The sequence below is a fragment of the Amblyraja radiata genome, chromosome 13 (genome assembly GCF_010909765.2).
Source record: "Amblyraja radiata isolate CabotCenter1 chromosome 13, sAmbRad1.1.pri, whole genome shotgun sequence".
NCBI lineage: Eukaryota > Metazoa > Chordata > Chondrichthyes > Rajiformes > Rajidae > Amblyraja > Amblyraja radiata.
In genome coordinates this window covers 53446052-53462185 of record NC_045968.1, presented here as the reverse complement: position 1 = coordinate 53462185, position 16134 = coordinate 53446052, and the positions used below count along the sequence as shown (strand labels likewise).

At 43.5% G+C, this 16134-nt stretch overlaps 2 protein-coding genes across 2 annotated transcripts in view; one reads left to right on the top strand and one right to left on the bottom strand.

Moving 5' to 3' along the window:
• Positions 1–16134, top strand: part of LOC116979505 (serine-rich adhesin for platelets-like) — a 1930096-nt gene that overhangs the window by 1290641 nt on the left and 623321 nt on the right. The gene's annotated exons all lie outside the window — the stretch shown is intronic.
• Positions 1–16134, bottom strand: part of LOC116980023 (mucin-5AC-like) — a 249282-nt gene that overhangs the window by 212659 nt on the left and 20489 nt on the right. The window contains exons 2-5 of the mRNA XM_033032093.1: positions 15648–15728; positions 11990–12133; positions 6292–6435; positions 389–448 (exon numbers count right to left, since the gene is read on the bottom strand). Coding sequence (XP_032887984.1) covers positions 389–448; positions 6292–6435; positions 11990–12133; positions 15648–15728 — 429 coding nt within the window. The remainder of the gene's footprint in view (positions 1–388; positions 449–6291; positions 6436–11989; positions 12134–15647; positions 15729–16134) is intronic.

Sequence of the window (16134 nt, the reverse complement as noted above, 5' to 3'; positions counted from 1 at the left end):
TTCTAAACTAACATAATTTATTTTATTTTTTATTCTAATGATGTGTATTAGCAACATACAATCATGTCAGTTGTAACTGGTGCATTTGATCTACTGATATTTTCCAAACAAAGAAGCATCCACGATAATAGAAATGTTAAATTAATAATTGTCTGACTTACATTATTGACTTTGACTACGTATGATATTTGTACATAAACTATAGGGTTGATTACAATGGCGACTACTTTTCAAAGTGAATTCCAGATGTTAGGCAACAATATTCTACTGGAGTTATCATTATATTTCTGTCATGGATTACGACCCATTATTGATTGTCACGTGTTGATGAACAATGTATCTTTTTAAAGTTTGATCAGTGAATCCTGGTGCTGCATTATCCTCGTACCTGTTGTTTCGCTGCTGGTGGCGGACGTAGTCGATGCAGTGGCAGTTGTTGTGCTTGGTTCTGAGAATGATATAAAGATGTGACATCAATGGAAATCGAAAGTTTTTTGTTTTTTTTTTAATTATTTTTATTAGAAGTACGGTAAATTACAATAATACACAACACATATATCTTAATACATTTTTTGTACCGCTTCATTTTTTTGAGCTTTAAGAAAAAGATAGAAGTAAGGAAAGTAAAGAAAGTGCGCAAGAGTCGTGAAGTGCAAGAGAGTGTTGGGAAAAGAAAGCCCCTTAGAAAAGAAGTTAGAGAAGGAAGTAAAGTAGGAAAGTAGACCCTAGAAAAGAAAGAAAAAGATAGTAGGGACAATCGCTCTATTATAACATTAAACTCCGCAGAAAGGGGTCTGTTTTTGTTGTTTTACCTCCCGTTGCCAGGTCCTGATACCATTTATTTATTTTTTAAATTACTATTGCACCTCATGCTTGTAATAGGTCCATAAACGTAGACCACGTCTTTTGGAATTGGTCTGCTTTACCTGCTAAGAGGAATCTCATCTCTTCCAGATGTAATGTTTCAAACATATTTGATGTCCACATTTTTATTGTTGGTGTGGGCGCATTTTTCCAGAATTTAAGTATGAGCTATTTTCCCATTATTAGCCCGTAATTGAATACATTCTTCTGATACACGTTTAATTCAGGGATACATAGAAACATAGAAACATAGAAATTAGGTGCAGGAGTAGGCCATTCGGCCCTTCGAGCCTGCACCGCCATTCAATATGATCATGGCTGAGTAAATGATACCTTCCGATATTCCAAAAATGATCCATTCTGGTTTTGGTACCAGTTTTATTTTAATTAATTTTGAAAAAATATCAAATATTCCATACCAGAATTTTTGGATTTTTATACAAAAACAAAAGAATGCGCGATGGTAGCTTCTTGACACAGACATTTATCACAGATTGGTGAAACATTAGGAAAGATTTTATTTAATTTAGTTTTTGAATAATATAGTCTATGTAATGTTTTGAATTGGATGAGCGTATGTCGTACGTTGATCGAACATTTATGCACCTGTAGTAAATGATTATCCCAGCTCTCTTTTGAAATTTTTATAGCTAATTCTTGTTCCCAGTCTCTTCTAATTCCATCTGTTGTGGGTATTTCTATGTTTAAAATGATATTATATAAGTACGATATTAGATTAGCTGATTCCGCCTTTGTCTTCATTGCTTCATCCAGTAAGTCGGAAGGCATATTATGATAGTCTTTTGTGTATTTTTTCAGATAATCACGAATTTGAAGATATTTAAAATATTGGTTATTTTTCAAATTATATTTCAGTTGTAGTTGTTGAAATGATAGTAATTTTCCCAATTCATACAGATCTTCGAGCAGTTTTGATTCCCATTCTTTCCCATTGTATAAATGATTTGTCTATGATTGATGGTTTAAACGATGGGTTATTGACTATTGGTATTGAGAGAGATAGGTTTCTTAATTTTAGATTCTGTTTTATTTGTTTCCATGTTCTAATTGTGCTATGTATAATTGGGTTTTTATTATAATTTTTATTATTCAAATTTATTGGTGAGAGGATAATCGCTCCTATATTACTCGGGGAGCAGTCCCCTTTTTCCATTACAATCCAGTCCGCCTGCTGGGCAGAATTGTCCAGCAGGTGAATCATATTTTTAATATTTACTGCCCAATTATAATACATAAAGTTAGGGAGCGCTAGACCCCCCAACTCTTTTCGTTTATTAAGGTATGTTCTTTGTATTCTATGGGATTTATAATCCCATATAAAATTTGTAATGTCTGAGTCCAATTTTTTGAAAAACTTTTTTGGGAGATATCTGGGTATTGATTGAAATAGGTATAGAATTTGTGGTAAGAAAATCATTTTTATAGCGGAAATTGAAAGTTAATTAAACACTTTTTTGTTGCCTAAAGTATGTGAAATAAATTAGAGTGAAATGTAACTGCCACTGTCAAATAGAGGTTGCTTCAATGGCTGATCATCCGTGGCTTGGACATATTGGGCCATAGAGACTATTTCCATTCTGTGTGACATAATTGCTGTCTGAGTCTAAGGAAGGTTGACAAGACAAGCTTGATCATTTGCCCAGATTTGGAGTACAAGTTGTTATGGGGCTTTTTCACGGGGCGACTTGACGCAAGAGTTAACCAGAGTTTAACATCGTGGGAACCTCGTGCGATAACAGTACGGCATTCGTGGACCACCGTGGCGCTAACGGCAGGTAATCGTGTAACTTGGTGACTCGGGAGAAAATTCAAGCAAGTTTGAATTTCTCCAAGAGTGACTTGTACACTTGTGGTTGAGCATTGCAACATTATATGAACATAGTGGCCAGTGCGATATACGTGCGATATCCGTAATAACTCTTGCGGTTACCGTGGGAACTCCTGCGAACGGTGAACCCGGAAGCTGGACAGAGGGGACAGAAGGTGAGTAAATATTGTCTTCTGTGGGATTGAATTTAAAAAATAAAGATTTGCATCCGCATATGGACATCAACTTATTCATGAGTTATGTTAATGAGATTCAAGAATCTTTAAAAGAGACTTTACTGAAAGGTCCCGCATTTTTAGGGTCCGTGAGAAATTTTTCACATCTACTTCTTTGAGAGATACAGCTCGGAGTCCTCGCCGACTAGCGATCGATGCCTTTCCGAAGCAGGGTCCGGAACGCTACCAATCAATGTTCTCCAGAGACCCGTGTAAGGAGTGAACTGCACATACTGGTTTAAATCGAAGACAGACACAAAAAGTTGGAGTAACTCAGCGAGTCAAGCAGCATCTCTGCAGAAAAATAGGTGATGTTTCGGGACGAGACACATCTTCAGACTCAATTCCGATTAGGATGTCTGAAGAAGGGTTCCGATTCGAATCCCCCCCCCCCCCCCCCCCCAACTCCCACACACACACACAAATGCTGGAGAAACTCAGCGGGTGCAGCAGCATCTATGGAACGAAGGAAATATTTCTTGTGCATGTGTCGGAAGGAACAGCAGATGCCAGTTTAAAGAGAATGCTGGAGTAACTCGACGGCAGGCAGCATCTCTGGGGAGAAGGAATGGGTGACATTTCGGGTCGAGACCCTTCTGATATGCTGCTTGTCCCGCTGAGCTACATGTTGTGTCTATCTTCGTTTTAATCCAGCATCTGCAGTTCCTTCCTGGCCGAACCCGATTGAAAGATGAGAGGCTGGGCGATAGAGCACTGAGTGTGACAAGGATCAGGCTTCAGTAAGCAAAGTAAAGAGAGGTGGCAACGTTATGGAAATGAAGCGGGTAATCCGAGCGATGGCGAGACGGTATCCTCTAATGTGTCGGGAAGAACTGTAGATGTTGGTTTGCGCCGTTGATAGACACAGTAATACTGGAGACAGACATAAAATACTGGACGGGCAGCATCTGGATAAAAGGAATGGGTGACGTTTCGGGACGAGACTCTGAAGAAGGGTCTCGAACCGAAACGTCACACATTCCTTCTCTCCAGAGATGCTGCCCGTCCCGCTGTGTTACTCCAGCATTTCGTGTCTATCTTCCGTATGCTCTGTGATGGTCATCTCGGAGTCAAGTGGCAACTCTGGTCTGTAGACACGAGGAACTGCAGATGCAGGAATCACGAGCAAAACACAGAGCGTTGGACGAGCCTGACCCTTTGAGTTCCTCCATCACTTTGTGTTGAAGTCAGGTCTGGACATTGCTTGGCTCAGTCTCAGGTGCCGGCTAACTAGGAAGGTCGAGTCAAAGTCCAGCACTAACACTCAAGAAATAACGTTTGCGGCCTGATGTTCCCAATATTTAATTGAAATCATTATTAATGATAAAGTAAATAAATAGATACCGGTCTAATCAGTATCTATGGGATTAGACAGGCTAGATGCAGGAAGAATGTTCCCGATGTTGGGGGAGTCCAGAACCAGGGTCCCAGTTTTACAGTCTTCATTTACTGGCGGCGGGTGTCTGTCACTGAAACAGGCAGGTGAGATTTCACATCCACCTTGTGTGTGCCTCTCTCTCTCTCTCCCTCCCTCCCTCTTACACAGGCTGAGAGACTCTGCCTCTGTGAGTGTAGGTCTCTTTCTCCCCCTCTCCCACACACAGTAAGACCGAGGTACTGTGCTCAGTCCATCTGTGTCTCCCACATACACAGTAAAACATGTCTCCAAATGAGCCAATTCAACCAAGGGAGGATATTTATAGTGTGTGAAAAAAAAGTGACATAATTTGTGCCACGTGATGATTTAACAACACTTCACAATGTTCATTCAAGATATAACGGGAAAGCTCGGGAGACGGACAAGTCACTCGCACAAATAACAGAAATGCCGAGTACCGTGGGAACTCTTTATCTACCCCCCGTTATATCGTGTGATATCGTGCTAGACCACGACCACTTCACTCTGGTTACATCATGCGTCAAGTAGGCTTTACTTTATTTCTTGGATTGAAGGTTGATCTGATAGATTTGTGTAAAACATGTTGAAATAGAAGTGTGAATGAACAATTATTTCTGAATTTCCCTTGCCCAAATCCAGTGCACTAGATGTGATTTATGGTCCCTGTCGCTGTTGATGTTGATTCTGTTTTATAAGAGATCATCATTGTACTTTGTTTTGTGGATGTGCTTTCTTCTGTGGTTGCAGAAGTTGTCGAATCTTCACATATGCAGAGACATATTAGTTAAAATATATGACAGCACATTCATGGCAAAACTTTTATAAGCAGAATGCAATCATGTAAGTAGTAACTTGTGCATTGAATCTGCTGCTATGTCATAAAAAAGAAGCATCCATGGTATTAACAAATAATGAATGAATAATTGCCAGACTTTAATTATTGGCTTATTGAACAACTTGCAAGGTATTCTTACTTAAACCCCTGTCTCACGGTGCGAGTTGACACAAGAGGTACCCCGAGTTAAAAGCTCGTGGTAATAACGTACGATTAATGTAGCTGTAACGTTGCAACTCATGGACGCAACTAAGAGACTCGTGGCACTAATAGCAGGTACCCATGAAACTTGTCAACTCTTGAAAAAAATCAAACATGTTTAAAGTTTTCCACGAGTCAAATTTACTCTTGTGGTTAGGAATTGAAACATTTTAACTCGTTGTAAGAACGTAGTGGCCCGTGCGTTTACCTTAGTGTATCGTGAGTCTACACGGGGTAGGGGGGGGGGGGTGTGGTGGAGGAGAGTGGGTGGAGCATCGGGGGAGAGGAGGGGGTGACAGATGGGGGTGTCTTCATTTACTGGTGGCAGATGCCTGTCACTGAAACAAACAGGTGAGATTTCACATCCACCTTGTGTGTGTGTCTCTCTCTCTCCCTCCCTCCCTCCCTCTCACACAGGCTGATAGACTCTGCCTCTGTGAGTGTACGTCTCTTTCTACCCCTCTCCCACACACAGTAAGATCGAGGTACTGTGCTCAGTCCATCTGTGTCTCCTACTTACACAGTAAAACTCTGCTTTGTGTGTGTATATACGTCTCCACCCTTTTCTCTCTTTATCCCCCCGCACACAATAAGACCGATGTATTCTGCTTAGTCTCTCTTCCCTCCCACACACACAGATAGACCTAGGTCCTGTGCGCTCTTTCTCTTCCCCAAATCATGCCGAAGTACATCACACTGCCTCTGTGCCTCTCTCTCTGTCTCTCCCTCCCTCTCCTTCCTACACAGTCAGAGGTCCACACTGTCTCTGTGTATCTCTCTCTCCCTTACACACACACACACAGACAGAGGTACACACTGCCCATTGTGTGTGTGTGCCATAATTGCTGTCTGAGTCTATGGAAGGTTGACAAGACAAGCTTGATCATTTGCCCAGATTTGGAGTACGTTGTAATACTGCATATGGTACCTGTCTCTGTTGATGTTGATTCTGTTGTATAAGAGGTCATCGTTGTACTTTTGTCTGTGGACGTGCTTTCTTCTGTGGTTGCAGAAATTGTTGAATCTTCACAAAAACATATAGTCGATGCAGTGGCAGGTGTTGTGCTTGGTTCTGTGAATGAATGGATAATTGAAACAAAATTGTACTCTTTTTGTTTCATAAAGCATGTAAAGTACAACAGTGAAAATTAAACTGACGAGAGGATGCATATTTGCAACATGCAATCATGTAAGTGATATCACGGTGCAGGGGATAGGGTGCTATTTTGCAAACTGGCTAAGTCTAGGAGATGTTGACTAGACAATTTTAATCAGTATTTCCAAATTACCCATGCCCAGATTTGTAGTACAATTCTAAACTGACATTAATTATTTCATTCTTTTATTCTGATGATGTGTATCAGCAACATACAGTCATGTAATACCCTCAATAACTTCTCATTTGACTCCTTCCATTTCCTCCAAATACAATGCTTAGTTAGCTATGTGCCCCAGCTATGCCTGCCTCTTTGTCGGGTATGTTGAACAATCCTTGTTCAAGGCGTACCGGGGTCCCATCCCCGACCTCTACCTACGCGACATCGACGATCGCTTTGGTGCCACCACCTGCACCCACACACAACTGACTGACATAATCCGCTTCACCACTAACTTCCATCCAGCACTCAAATACACCTGGACCATTTCCGACACTTCCCTACCATTCCTTGACCTCACTATCTCCATCGCAGGTGATAGACTTCTGACCAACATCCTCTATAAACCCACTGACTCCCACGGCTATCTAGACTACTCTTCTTCCCACCCTGTTTCCTGTAAGGACTCCATCCCCTACTCCCAATTCCTCCGTCTATGCCGCATCTGCTCCCAGGATGAGGTGTTCTACTCCAGGGCATCGGAAATGTCCTCATTCTTCAGGGAACGGGGGTTCCCCTCCCCTACTATGGATGAGGCTCGCACCAGCGTCTCTTCCATACCCTGTAACACTGCTCTCACTCCCCATCCCCCAACTCGCAACAAGGGCAGAGTCCCCCTGGTCCTCACCTTTGCACCCTACTAGCCGTCACATACAACAAATATTCCTCCGTCAGTTTCGCCACCTCCAACGTGACCCCACCACTCGCCACATCTTCCCATCTCTCTCGCTGTCTGCCTTCCGCAAAGGCCTCCGTAACTCCCTTGTCAATCCTTCCCGTTCCTCCCGCACCACCCCTTCCCCGGGCACTTTCCCTTGCAACCGCAAGAGATGCTACACTTGTCGCTTTACCTCGACTCCATTCAAGGACCCAAGCAGTCATTCCAGGTGCAACAGAGGTTCACCTGCATCTCCTCCAACCTCATCTATTGCATCCGCTGCTCTAGATGTCAGCTGATCTACATCGGTGAGACCAAGCGTAGGCATGGCGATCGTTTCGCCGAATACCTCCGCTCGGTCCGCATTAACCAATCTGACCTCCCCGTGGCTCAGCACTTCAACTCCCCCTCCCATTCCGTATCCGACCTATCTGTCCTGGGTCTCCTCCACGGCCAGAGTGAGCAACATCGAAAATTGGAGGAACAGTACCTCATATTCTGCTTGTGGAGTCTGCATCCTGCGTGCATGAACATTGAATTCTCACAATTCTGTTAGCCCTTGCTGTCTCCTCCCCTTCCTTGCTCTCCGTCAGCCCTCGGGCTCCTCCTCCTCCTTTTTCCTTTCTTCTCCCCGCTTCCTCCCACCCCCCCATCAGTCTGAAGAAAGGTTTCGGCCCGAAACGTTGCCTATTTCCTTCGCTCCATAGATGCTGCTGCACCCGCTGAGTTTCTCCAGCATTTTTCTGTACCTTCGATTTTCCAGCATCTGCAGTTCCTTCTTAGATAACTACGATATCCTGGCGGGGATATCTGCAGAGGCTACTGGGGAGACTTTAAACTAGAATGGTTGGGGGGAGGGACTCAAATAGAGAAAGCTATTAGACAGTGTGTGAGGCAGGAGGCAGAGAAGGAAAGCATTCAGACCCAACATGTAGGGGGGAAAGAAGAAAACAATAATAAACAGAGAATAAGAGGTGGTGGGGTTCTTAAATGGGTGAGCAGAGAAACAGAGGGGTGTAAAATGCGGGCGGAAGCAATAGGTAGCAAGGTGAAAAGTAAAAGTGGCAGGCAGACAAATCCAGGGCAAAAATCAAAAAGGGCCACTTTTCAACATAATTGTATAAGGGGTAAGAGCGCTGTAAAAACAAGCCTGAAGGCTTTGTGTCTCAATGCAAGGAGCATTCGTAATAAGGTGGATGAGTTGAACGTGCAGATAGCTATTAATGATTATGATATAGTCTGGATCACGGAGACATGGGTGACCAAGGCTGGGAGCTGAACATCCAGGGATATTCAATATTCAGGAGGGATAGAGAGAAAGGAAAAGGTGGTGGAGTAGCGTTGCTGGTTAGAGAGGAGATTAACGCAGTGGAAAGGAAGGACATTAGCTTGGAGGATGTGGAATCGGTATGGGTAGAACTGCGAAACATTAAGGGGCAGAAAACGCTGGTGGGTGTTGTGTACAGGCCACCTAGCAGTAGTAGTGAAGTTGGGGATGGCATCAAACAGGAAATTAGAAATGCGTGCAACAAAGGCAAAACAGTTATAATGGGTGACTTCAATCTACATATAGATTGGGTGAATCAAATTGGCAGGGGTGCTGAGGAAGAGGATTTCTTGTAATGTATGCGGGATAGTTATCTAAACCAACATGTTGAGGAACCAACGAGAGAGCAGGCTATTCTAGACTGGGTATTGAGTAATGAGGAAGGGTTAGTTAGCAGTCTTGTTGTGCGTGCCCCCTTGGGCAAGAGTGACCATAATATGGTTGAGTTCTTCATTAGGATGGAGAGTGACATTGTTAATTCAGAAACAACGGTTCTGAACTTAAAGAAAGGTAACTTTGAGGGTATGAGACGTGAATTGGCCAAGATTGACTGGCAATTAGTTCTAAAAGGGTTGACGGTGGATATGCAATGGAAGGTATTTAAAGACTGCATGGATGAACTACAAAAATTGTTCATCCCAGTTTGGCAAAAGAATAAATCAGGGAAGGTAGTGCATCCGTGGATAACAAGGGAAATCAGGGATGGTATCAAAGCAAAAGAAGATGCGTACAAATTAGCCAGAAAAAGCAGCATACCAGAGGACTGGGAGAAATTCAGACCAGCAGAGGAGGACAAAGGGCTTAATTAGGAAAGGTAAAATAGATTATGAAAGAAAACTGGCAGGGAACATAAAAACTGACTGCAAAAGTTTTTATAGATATGTGAAGAGAAAGAGATTAGTTAAAACAAATGTAGGTCCCTAGCAGTCAGAAACAGGTGAGTTGATCATGGGGAACAAGGATATGGCGGACCAATTGAATAACTACTTTGGTTCCGTCTTCACTAAGGAAGACATAAATAATCTGCCGGAAATAGCAGGGGACCGCGGGTCAAAGGAGATAGAGTAACTGAGTGAAATCCAGGTTAGTCGGGAAGTGGTGTTGGGTAAATTGAATGGATTAAAGGCCGATAAATCACCAGGGCCAGATAGGCTGCATCCCAGAGTACTTAAGGAAGTAGCTCCAGAAATAGTGGATGCATTAGTGACAATTTTTCAAAACTCTTTAGATTCTGGAGTAGTTCCTGAGGATTGGAGGGTAGCAAACTTAACTCCACTTTTTAAGAAGGGAGGGAGAGAGAAAACGGGGAATTACAGACCAGTTAGTCTAACATCGGTAGTGGGGAAACTGCTAGAGTCAGTTATTAAAGATGGGATAGCAGCACATTTGGAAAGTGGTGAAATCATTGGACAAAGTCAGCATGGATTTACGAAAGGTAAATCATGTCTGACGAATCTTATAGAATTTTTCGAGGATGTAACTGGTAGAGTGGATAGTGGAGAACCAGTGGATGTGTTGTATCTGGACTTTCAGAAGGCTTTCGACAAGGTCCCACATAAGAGATTAGTATACAAACTTAAAGCACACGGTGTTGGGGGTTCAGTATTGATGTGGATAGAGAACTGGCTGGCAAACAGGAAGCAAAGAGTAGGAGTAAACTGGTCCTTTTCACAATGGCAGGCAGTGACTAGTGGGGTACCGCAAGGCTCAGTGCTCGGACCCCAGCTATTTACAATTTATATTGTATATAATTGGAGGACCCCCCCCCCAGAACCGGAGGCACGAAACGCACTGGCGGGCGTACAACCCGGACACACCGCGTATGGAAGCCAGCTGACCGAGGGGCTGCTGGAGGCACAGGTGGAGGGACAAGTGGAGGGACGGATCGAGGGACTGGTGGTAGGACAGGTGGAGTGACAGGCTGAGGGAGCCGTGAAGGGGGGTGCCCTCAAGGCCGAGGTTCGGCAACCAGCACCGGCTGGTCAATGTCCAGATGTGCCTGCTTCTACCGGTCAATTGACATGGCCTCCGGCAATTCCGCAAGAGGAAGATGGTACACAAACCCTTGCCTTTTATCCCTCTAGCTCAGGGCCGCCTCTAGACTCAACCATTCCCGTGCCGAGGGGTTTGATAGTTGGGATGGACCAAACCTTGGGAGCCGCCACATAGGGTTGATTACAATGGCGACTACTTTTCAAAATGAATTCCAGATGTTAGGCAACAATATTCTACTCGGGTTATCACTATATTTCTCGAATGGATTACGACCCATTATTGATTGTCACGAGTTGATAAATAATGTATCTTTTTAAAGTTTGATCAGTGAGTCCTGTTGCTGCATTATCATCGTACCTGTTGTTTCGCTGCTGGTGGCGGATGTAGTCGATGCAGTGGCAGTTGTCGTGCTTGGTTCTGAGAATGATATGAAGATGTGACATTAATGGAAATTGAAAGTGAATTAAACAATTTTTGTTTCCTAAAGTATGTAAAGAGCAGCAATGAATATTAAACATGTGAAATAATATTAGGTTGATATGGAACTGCCACTGTCAAATAGAGGTAGCTTCAAAGGCTGATCATCCGTGGCTTGGACATATTGGGCCGTCGAGACTATTTCCATTCTATGTGCCATAATTGCTGTCTGAGTCTAAAGGGCTTGCCCCACTATCGCGACCTGGGCTTGCAAATTACGCGACCTCATGGTCGCTTGAGGCGTACGGGCAACGTATGGCTGCGTGGGGTCGGTTCCACTTAGAACCTGTGCGGGGCTAGTCCCGACATCGCGCGGGGCTACAAAATTCTGGAAGTGGCCAAAATCTTCGCGCGCCAACGGCCTGTCGGCACGCAGGCGCATTGCAGTCGTACGCAGCATCTTGACGTCATATGCAGCGTCTTGATGGCGTATGCAGCGTCTTGATGGCGTAAGCTTAGCGTGTGGCGTTGCGTGATGATGTCACCGCCCGGCGTGGCGTTGCATGATTACATCACCGCCTGACGCCTTGCGACGCCCAAATTCAGTCGGCCCACCTCCTACCCAGTTGATTGGTCAGCATGACGCAAATGACGTCACACACGAACTTAGCGCGAACTTAGCGCAAACTTAGAGCGTACTTAGCGCGAACTTCGCGTGAACTCCGCTATCATTTGGTCGCGCCAAATGCACGCAATCGCATGCAAGTGGGACAGGCCCTTAAGGAAGGTTGACAAGACAAGCTTGATCATATGCCCAGATTTGGAGTACACGTTGTTATACTGTATATGGTACCTGTCTCTGTTGATGTTGATTCTGTTGCATAAGAGGTCATCGTTGTACTTTGGTCTGTGGACGTACTTCCTTCTGTGGTTGCAGATATTGTCGAATCTTGACAAAAACATGTAGTCGATGCAGTGGCAGTTGTTGTGCTTGGTTCTGAGAATGAAATGAGGATGTGACATCAATGGATAATTGAAATGAAATTGTACTCTTTTTGTTTCATAAATCATATAAAGTACAACAGTGAACATTAAACTGATGAGAGGATGCATATTTGCAACATGCAATCATGTAAGTGATATCTGGGTGCAGGGGATAGGGTGCTTTTTTGAAAACACAGAATTATCTATGTTATATCAATGTAAATTGCAGTGGAAATGGAAAGTAAATTGGACACATTGTTTCATAAAGCATACTGTATAAACTGCAGCAGTGAAAATTAAACTGATGAGAAGAAATGTTACCAAGAATCCAGCGAATAATTGCATTGGAGTTCTGATGAAAATTAGGAATCATGAAAAATTATTTCATGGAATTTTAAAATCTGTGTTATACATGGCATTGTCAACATATTATTGCACAATGTTTAATGTAGTCTTGAACTGAATATGTATAATTTGTGCATGCAGATTGCATTGAGCATTTCCTGTTAGATTTAACATTCTCTTTCCGTAGTTACCTTTAATTAATTGGATTAACTGATCTTTTTTCACAGAGGGCGATGGGTGTATGGAGCAAGCATCCAGATGAAGTGGTTGAGGCAGGAACAATTATATTATTTAAAAGAGATTTAGACAGGTGCATGGATGGAAAGTGTTAGAGTGATATGGAACGCCCGTGGGCAAGTGGAGCTAGCTTCAATGGCTGATCATCCGTGGCTTGGACCTATTTGGCCTTGAGAATATTTTTATTCTGTGTGACATATTTGCTCTATAAATCTAATGAAGGTTGAAAAGACATTTTTAATCATTATTTCCAAATATCCCTTGCCCAGATTTGGAGTACGACGTAATTTTATATCGAATTCATGTGAAGAGCCCGTCGGTCAATGCGTCGACGCATAACGCGATGTTTGGTTGGGGATGAACGTCGGTCTTCCCAGTAGTAAGGTTTAACGGCCAAACAGGTGAGTACAAATGTTGAACTAATTCTGACGTTGACCTAGGTTGTTGTTATGGAGAAACCTATGGCGAAAGGGAAACCAGCGGCAGAGGACCTTGGCTGTGGAAAAAGCTGACGGCCGTTCGTTTCCACTTCGGAGTCGCTGGCAGCCGCGATCTGCACAGCAAGTTCCGATTCAGCTCCTAGAGGGAGCAGCTTCGCAACCTCGAGTCAGGGCAAAGCCAAAGCTAAGTCAGTAAGACAGGTCCAATCAGACGATTCTGAACAGGAGGACTCTGTCCCAACATCCATGGAAGATGTTGTTTGCCGTCTATCTAAACTGGAGCGGCTAATGGAACAAATGGTGGCACAAAATATGGTCCGTGCAATGGAGGCATTAACAGGCGGCTCCAGCCAAATGCCTGTGGCAACACCTGGCTCAGGGTTGCAGTATTCCTCCCACTCTGATGAGGGGAGTATCAGAGAATTTTACAGAGCTGACTCCGATTATGGGGATGATAACACTGAATCCCATGATTTAATGATATGTGGCAGACGTATCATAAGGAAGAGCTACCTGCTCTTGCCTCTAAATTTGCCGTTCCCTCGGGGACAGGTAAGCCACTACAGGAGGAACTGGCCAGCAGCATCAGCTATTTAACATCGCCTCAGCTGAAGGAAGAAGTTATGCTGGAGGCAGCTGGGAAATATCCCAGCACAGAAAACTGCAAGACCTTGGATGTCCCGAAAGTTAATATTACCATTTGGGAAAACTTCGGGGGCAGAACAAGGTCCAAAGAACTGAAATTACAGCGAATCCTGAGACTATTGTCAGGAGGTATTACGGACTTTGCTAGGTCAGTGGATGGGGCTCAGCTGTCAGAAGCACAGCAGGATGCCATGGCACTGTTGTGCAATACTCATTTTGAGATAAACTGCTTCCGTAAAGATGGCATTAAGAAAGAATTAAACCCTAAATTTGCACACTTATGCAGGGCCAGTAATGTTCAGCCTGCTAAATATCTCTTCGGCGAAGATTTGTGTAAGCATTTCAAAGACTTGCAGGATGAATTGAAGGTTGCTGCTGGTATGGTTAAAACACCCTTTCTGGGTAAGACTCCTCTACTCCGGCGATATCACCCCTATTTGACAACTAGCAGGAATCGTTTCTCTGAGGCTGGTGGGAATACCAGGTCTGCTCCATAGATGCTGCTGCACCCGCTGAGTTTCTCCAGCACTTTTGTGTACTTGCTCAACTTAGGCCCGGCCAGAGGTCTTTTTTAGGCCCAGGCCCATCTCGTCCGTCTTGGAAGATGCGCCAGCTTCAGTCAAGATATCAGAGCAAAGGGAAGGAGACCGAACAAAACTTAGGGTCTGCTGGCCCTAGTGATAAACTGCCTATGACCATATGGTAGGTGGATGTGCATCCATCAGTGACAAGGAGTGTACGGAGGAATTTCAAGTCGGTGGCAGGTTAAGGCTATTTTTACACGAATGGCAACAGACAACCTCTGATCTGTTTATACTGCATAGCATAATGGGTTAAAAAAATGAGTTCTTGACTGACACGTTTCCACCTCGACAAGATATGCAGAGACCGACATATATTCGTTCCAAAAAGGAAACTTTGGATATGCAAGCAGAGATAGAGGCATTGCATAAAAAAGGAGTGCTTGCCCTACTCAGAGTCTGTGACCCTGCCCATGGAGAAAAAACAAAATTTGGTAGAGGCTTGTTCAAATCTACTGATTAATGAGAAGCCATCTATCCGCCAGGTTGCAGGGGTAATTGGCAAGGTAGTAGCTGCCTTCCCAGCCGCATGTTATGGGCCTACGCATTATCGAAATCTGGACCATGAAAAGGATCAGGCACTAAGACTCCACAAAGGTCATTTTGACAGACCTATGCAGTTGTTGTCAGAGTCAAAAGCTGAATTACAATGGTGGATTGTGAATAATCATCGTTGTTCAGGCAGCTTTCTCCCTAGTAAACCCACAACAACACTGCAGAGCGATGCTAGTGAACTAGGATGGGGTGCAACTAACACCATCTCTAGTTGTGATGGTAGATGGAACAAGGAGGAGTTACGCCTTGGTCAAAAATATGGCATCAATTATTTGGAAATCTTGGCAGCATTTCATGCCTTGAAAGCATATTGTGGAAAGGTACATGGTGTGCATATTAGACTACAATTGGATAACTCAACTGCGGTGGCATATGTAAATCACATGGGTGGATGTAGATCACTATCCTGTGATGCTTTAGCAAATGTTATTTGGGCTTGGTGCCTAGATAGAAGCATTTGGATTTCAGCTGCTCATTTGCCGGGCAGATTTAATATGGTAGCAGATGCTAGATCGCGGATGATCAATGATCGAACTGAATGGATGTTGAATCAGGCAGTGTTCAACAAGATAATAGCTCGTTATGGAGCACCAGACATTGATCATGCAATATGATTTAGAATTCAGCATCCATTGAAAGAAATTAGGTTGACAAGACAATTTTTTCTACTATTTGTAAATGTCCCTTGCACGTATTTGTGGTATGAGATTGCAATTGATGTTACCTATCACTGTTGGCGACGACTCGGCTGTAAAAGGGATAGAAGTAGTATATTGAACCGTAGTACTTTTTTGTGTTGTGGTTCCTGAAGATGTCAATTCAGAGAAAATACAGAAAAATGTCAGTTAAAATACATGGCAGCACTCTCATGGCAACAAACTGTATACAATGTTCAAAGAAATCGAAACTGACATCAATTACTCGATTTTTCAAATACCCTATTGGAGCTGCTACTATTTTCCAAATGAAGAAGCATCCATGATATCGGAAGTAATAAATGAGTTATGAATAATAAGGGGCAACTTTTTCACTCAGAAGGTGGTGGGTATCGGGAACAAGCAGGTGAGGCAGATACAATGGCAACATTTAAAAACATTTAGACAGGTACATGGATAGGAAAGATTTAAAGCAATATGGGCCATATGTGGATATGTGGGAATAGTGTAGATGAGGCGACTCGGTTGCCATGGGCAAGGTGGGCTGAAGGGCCT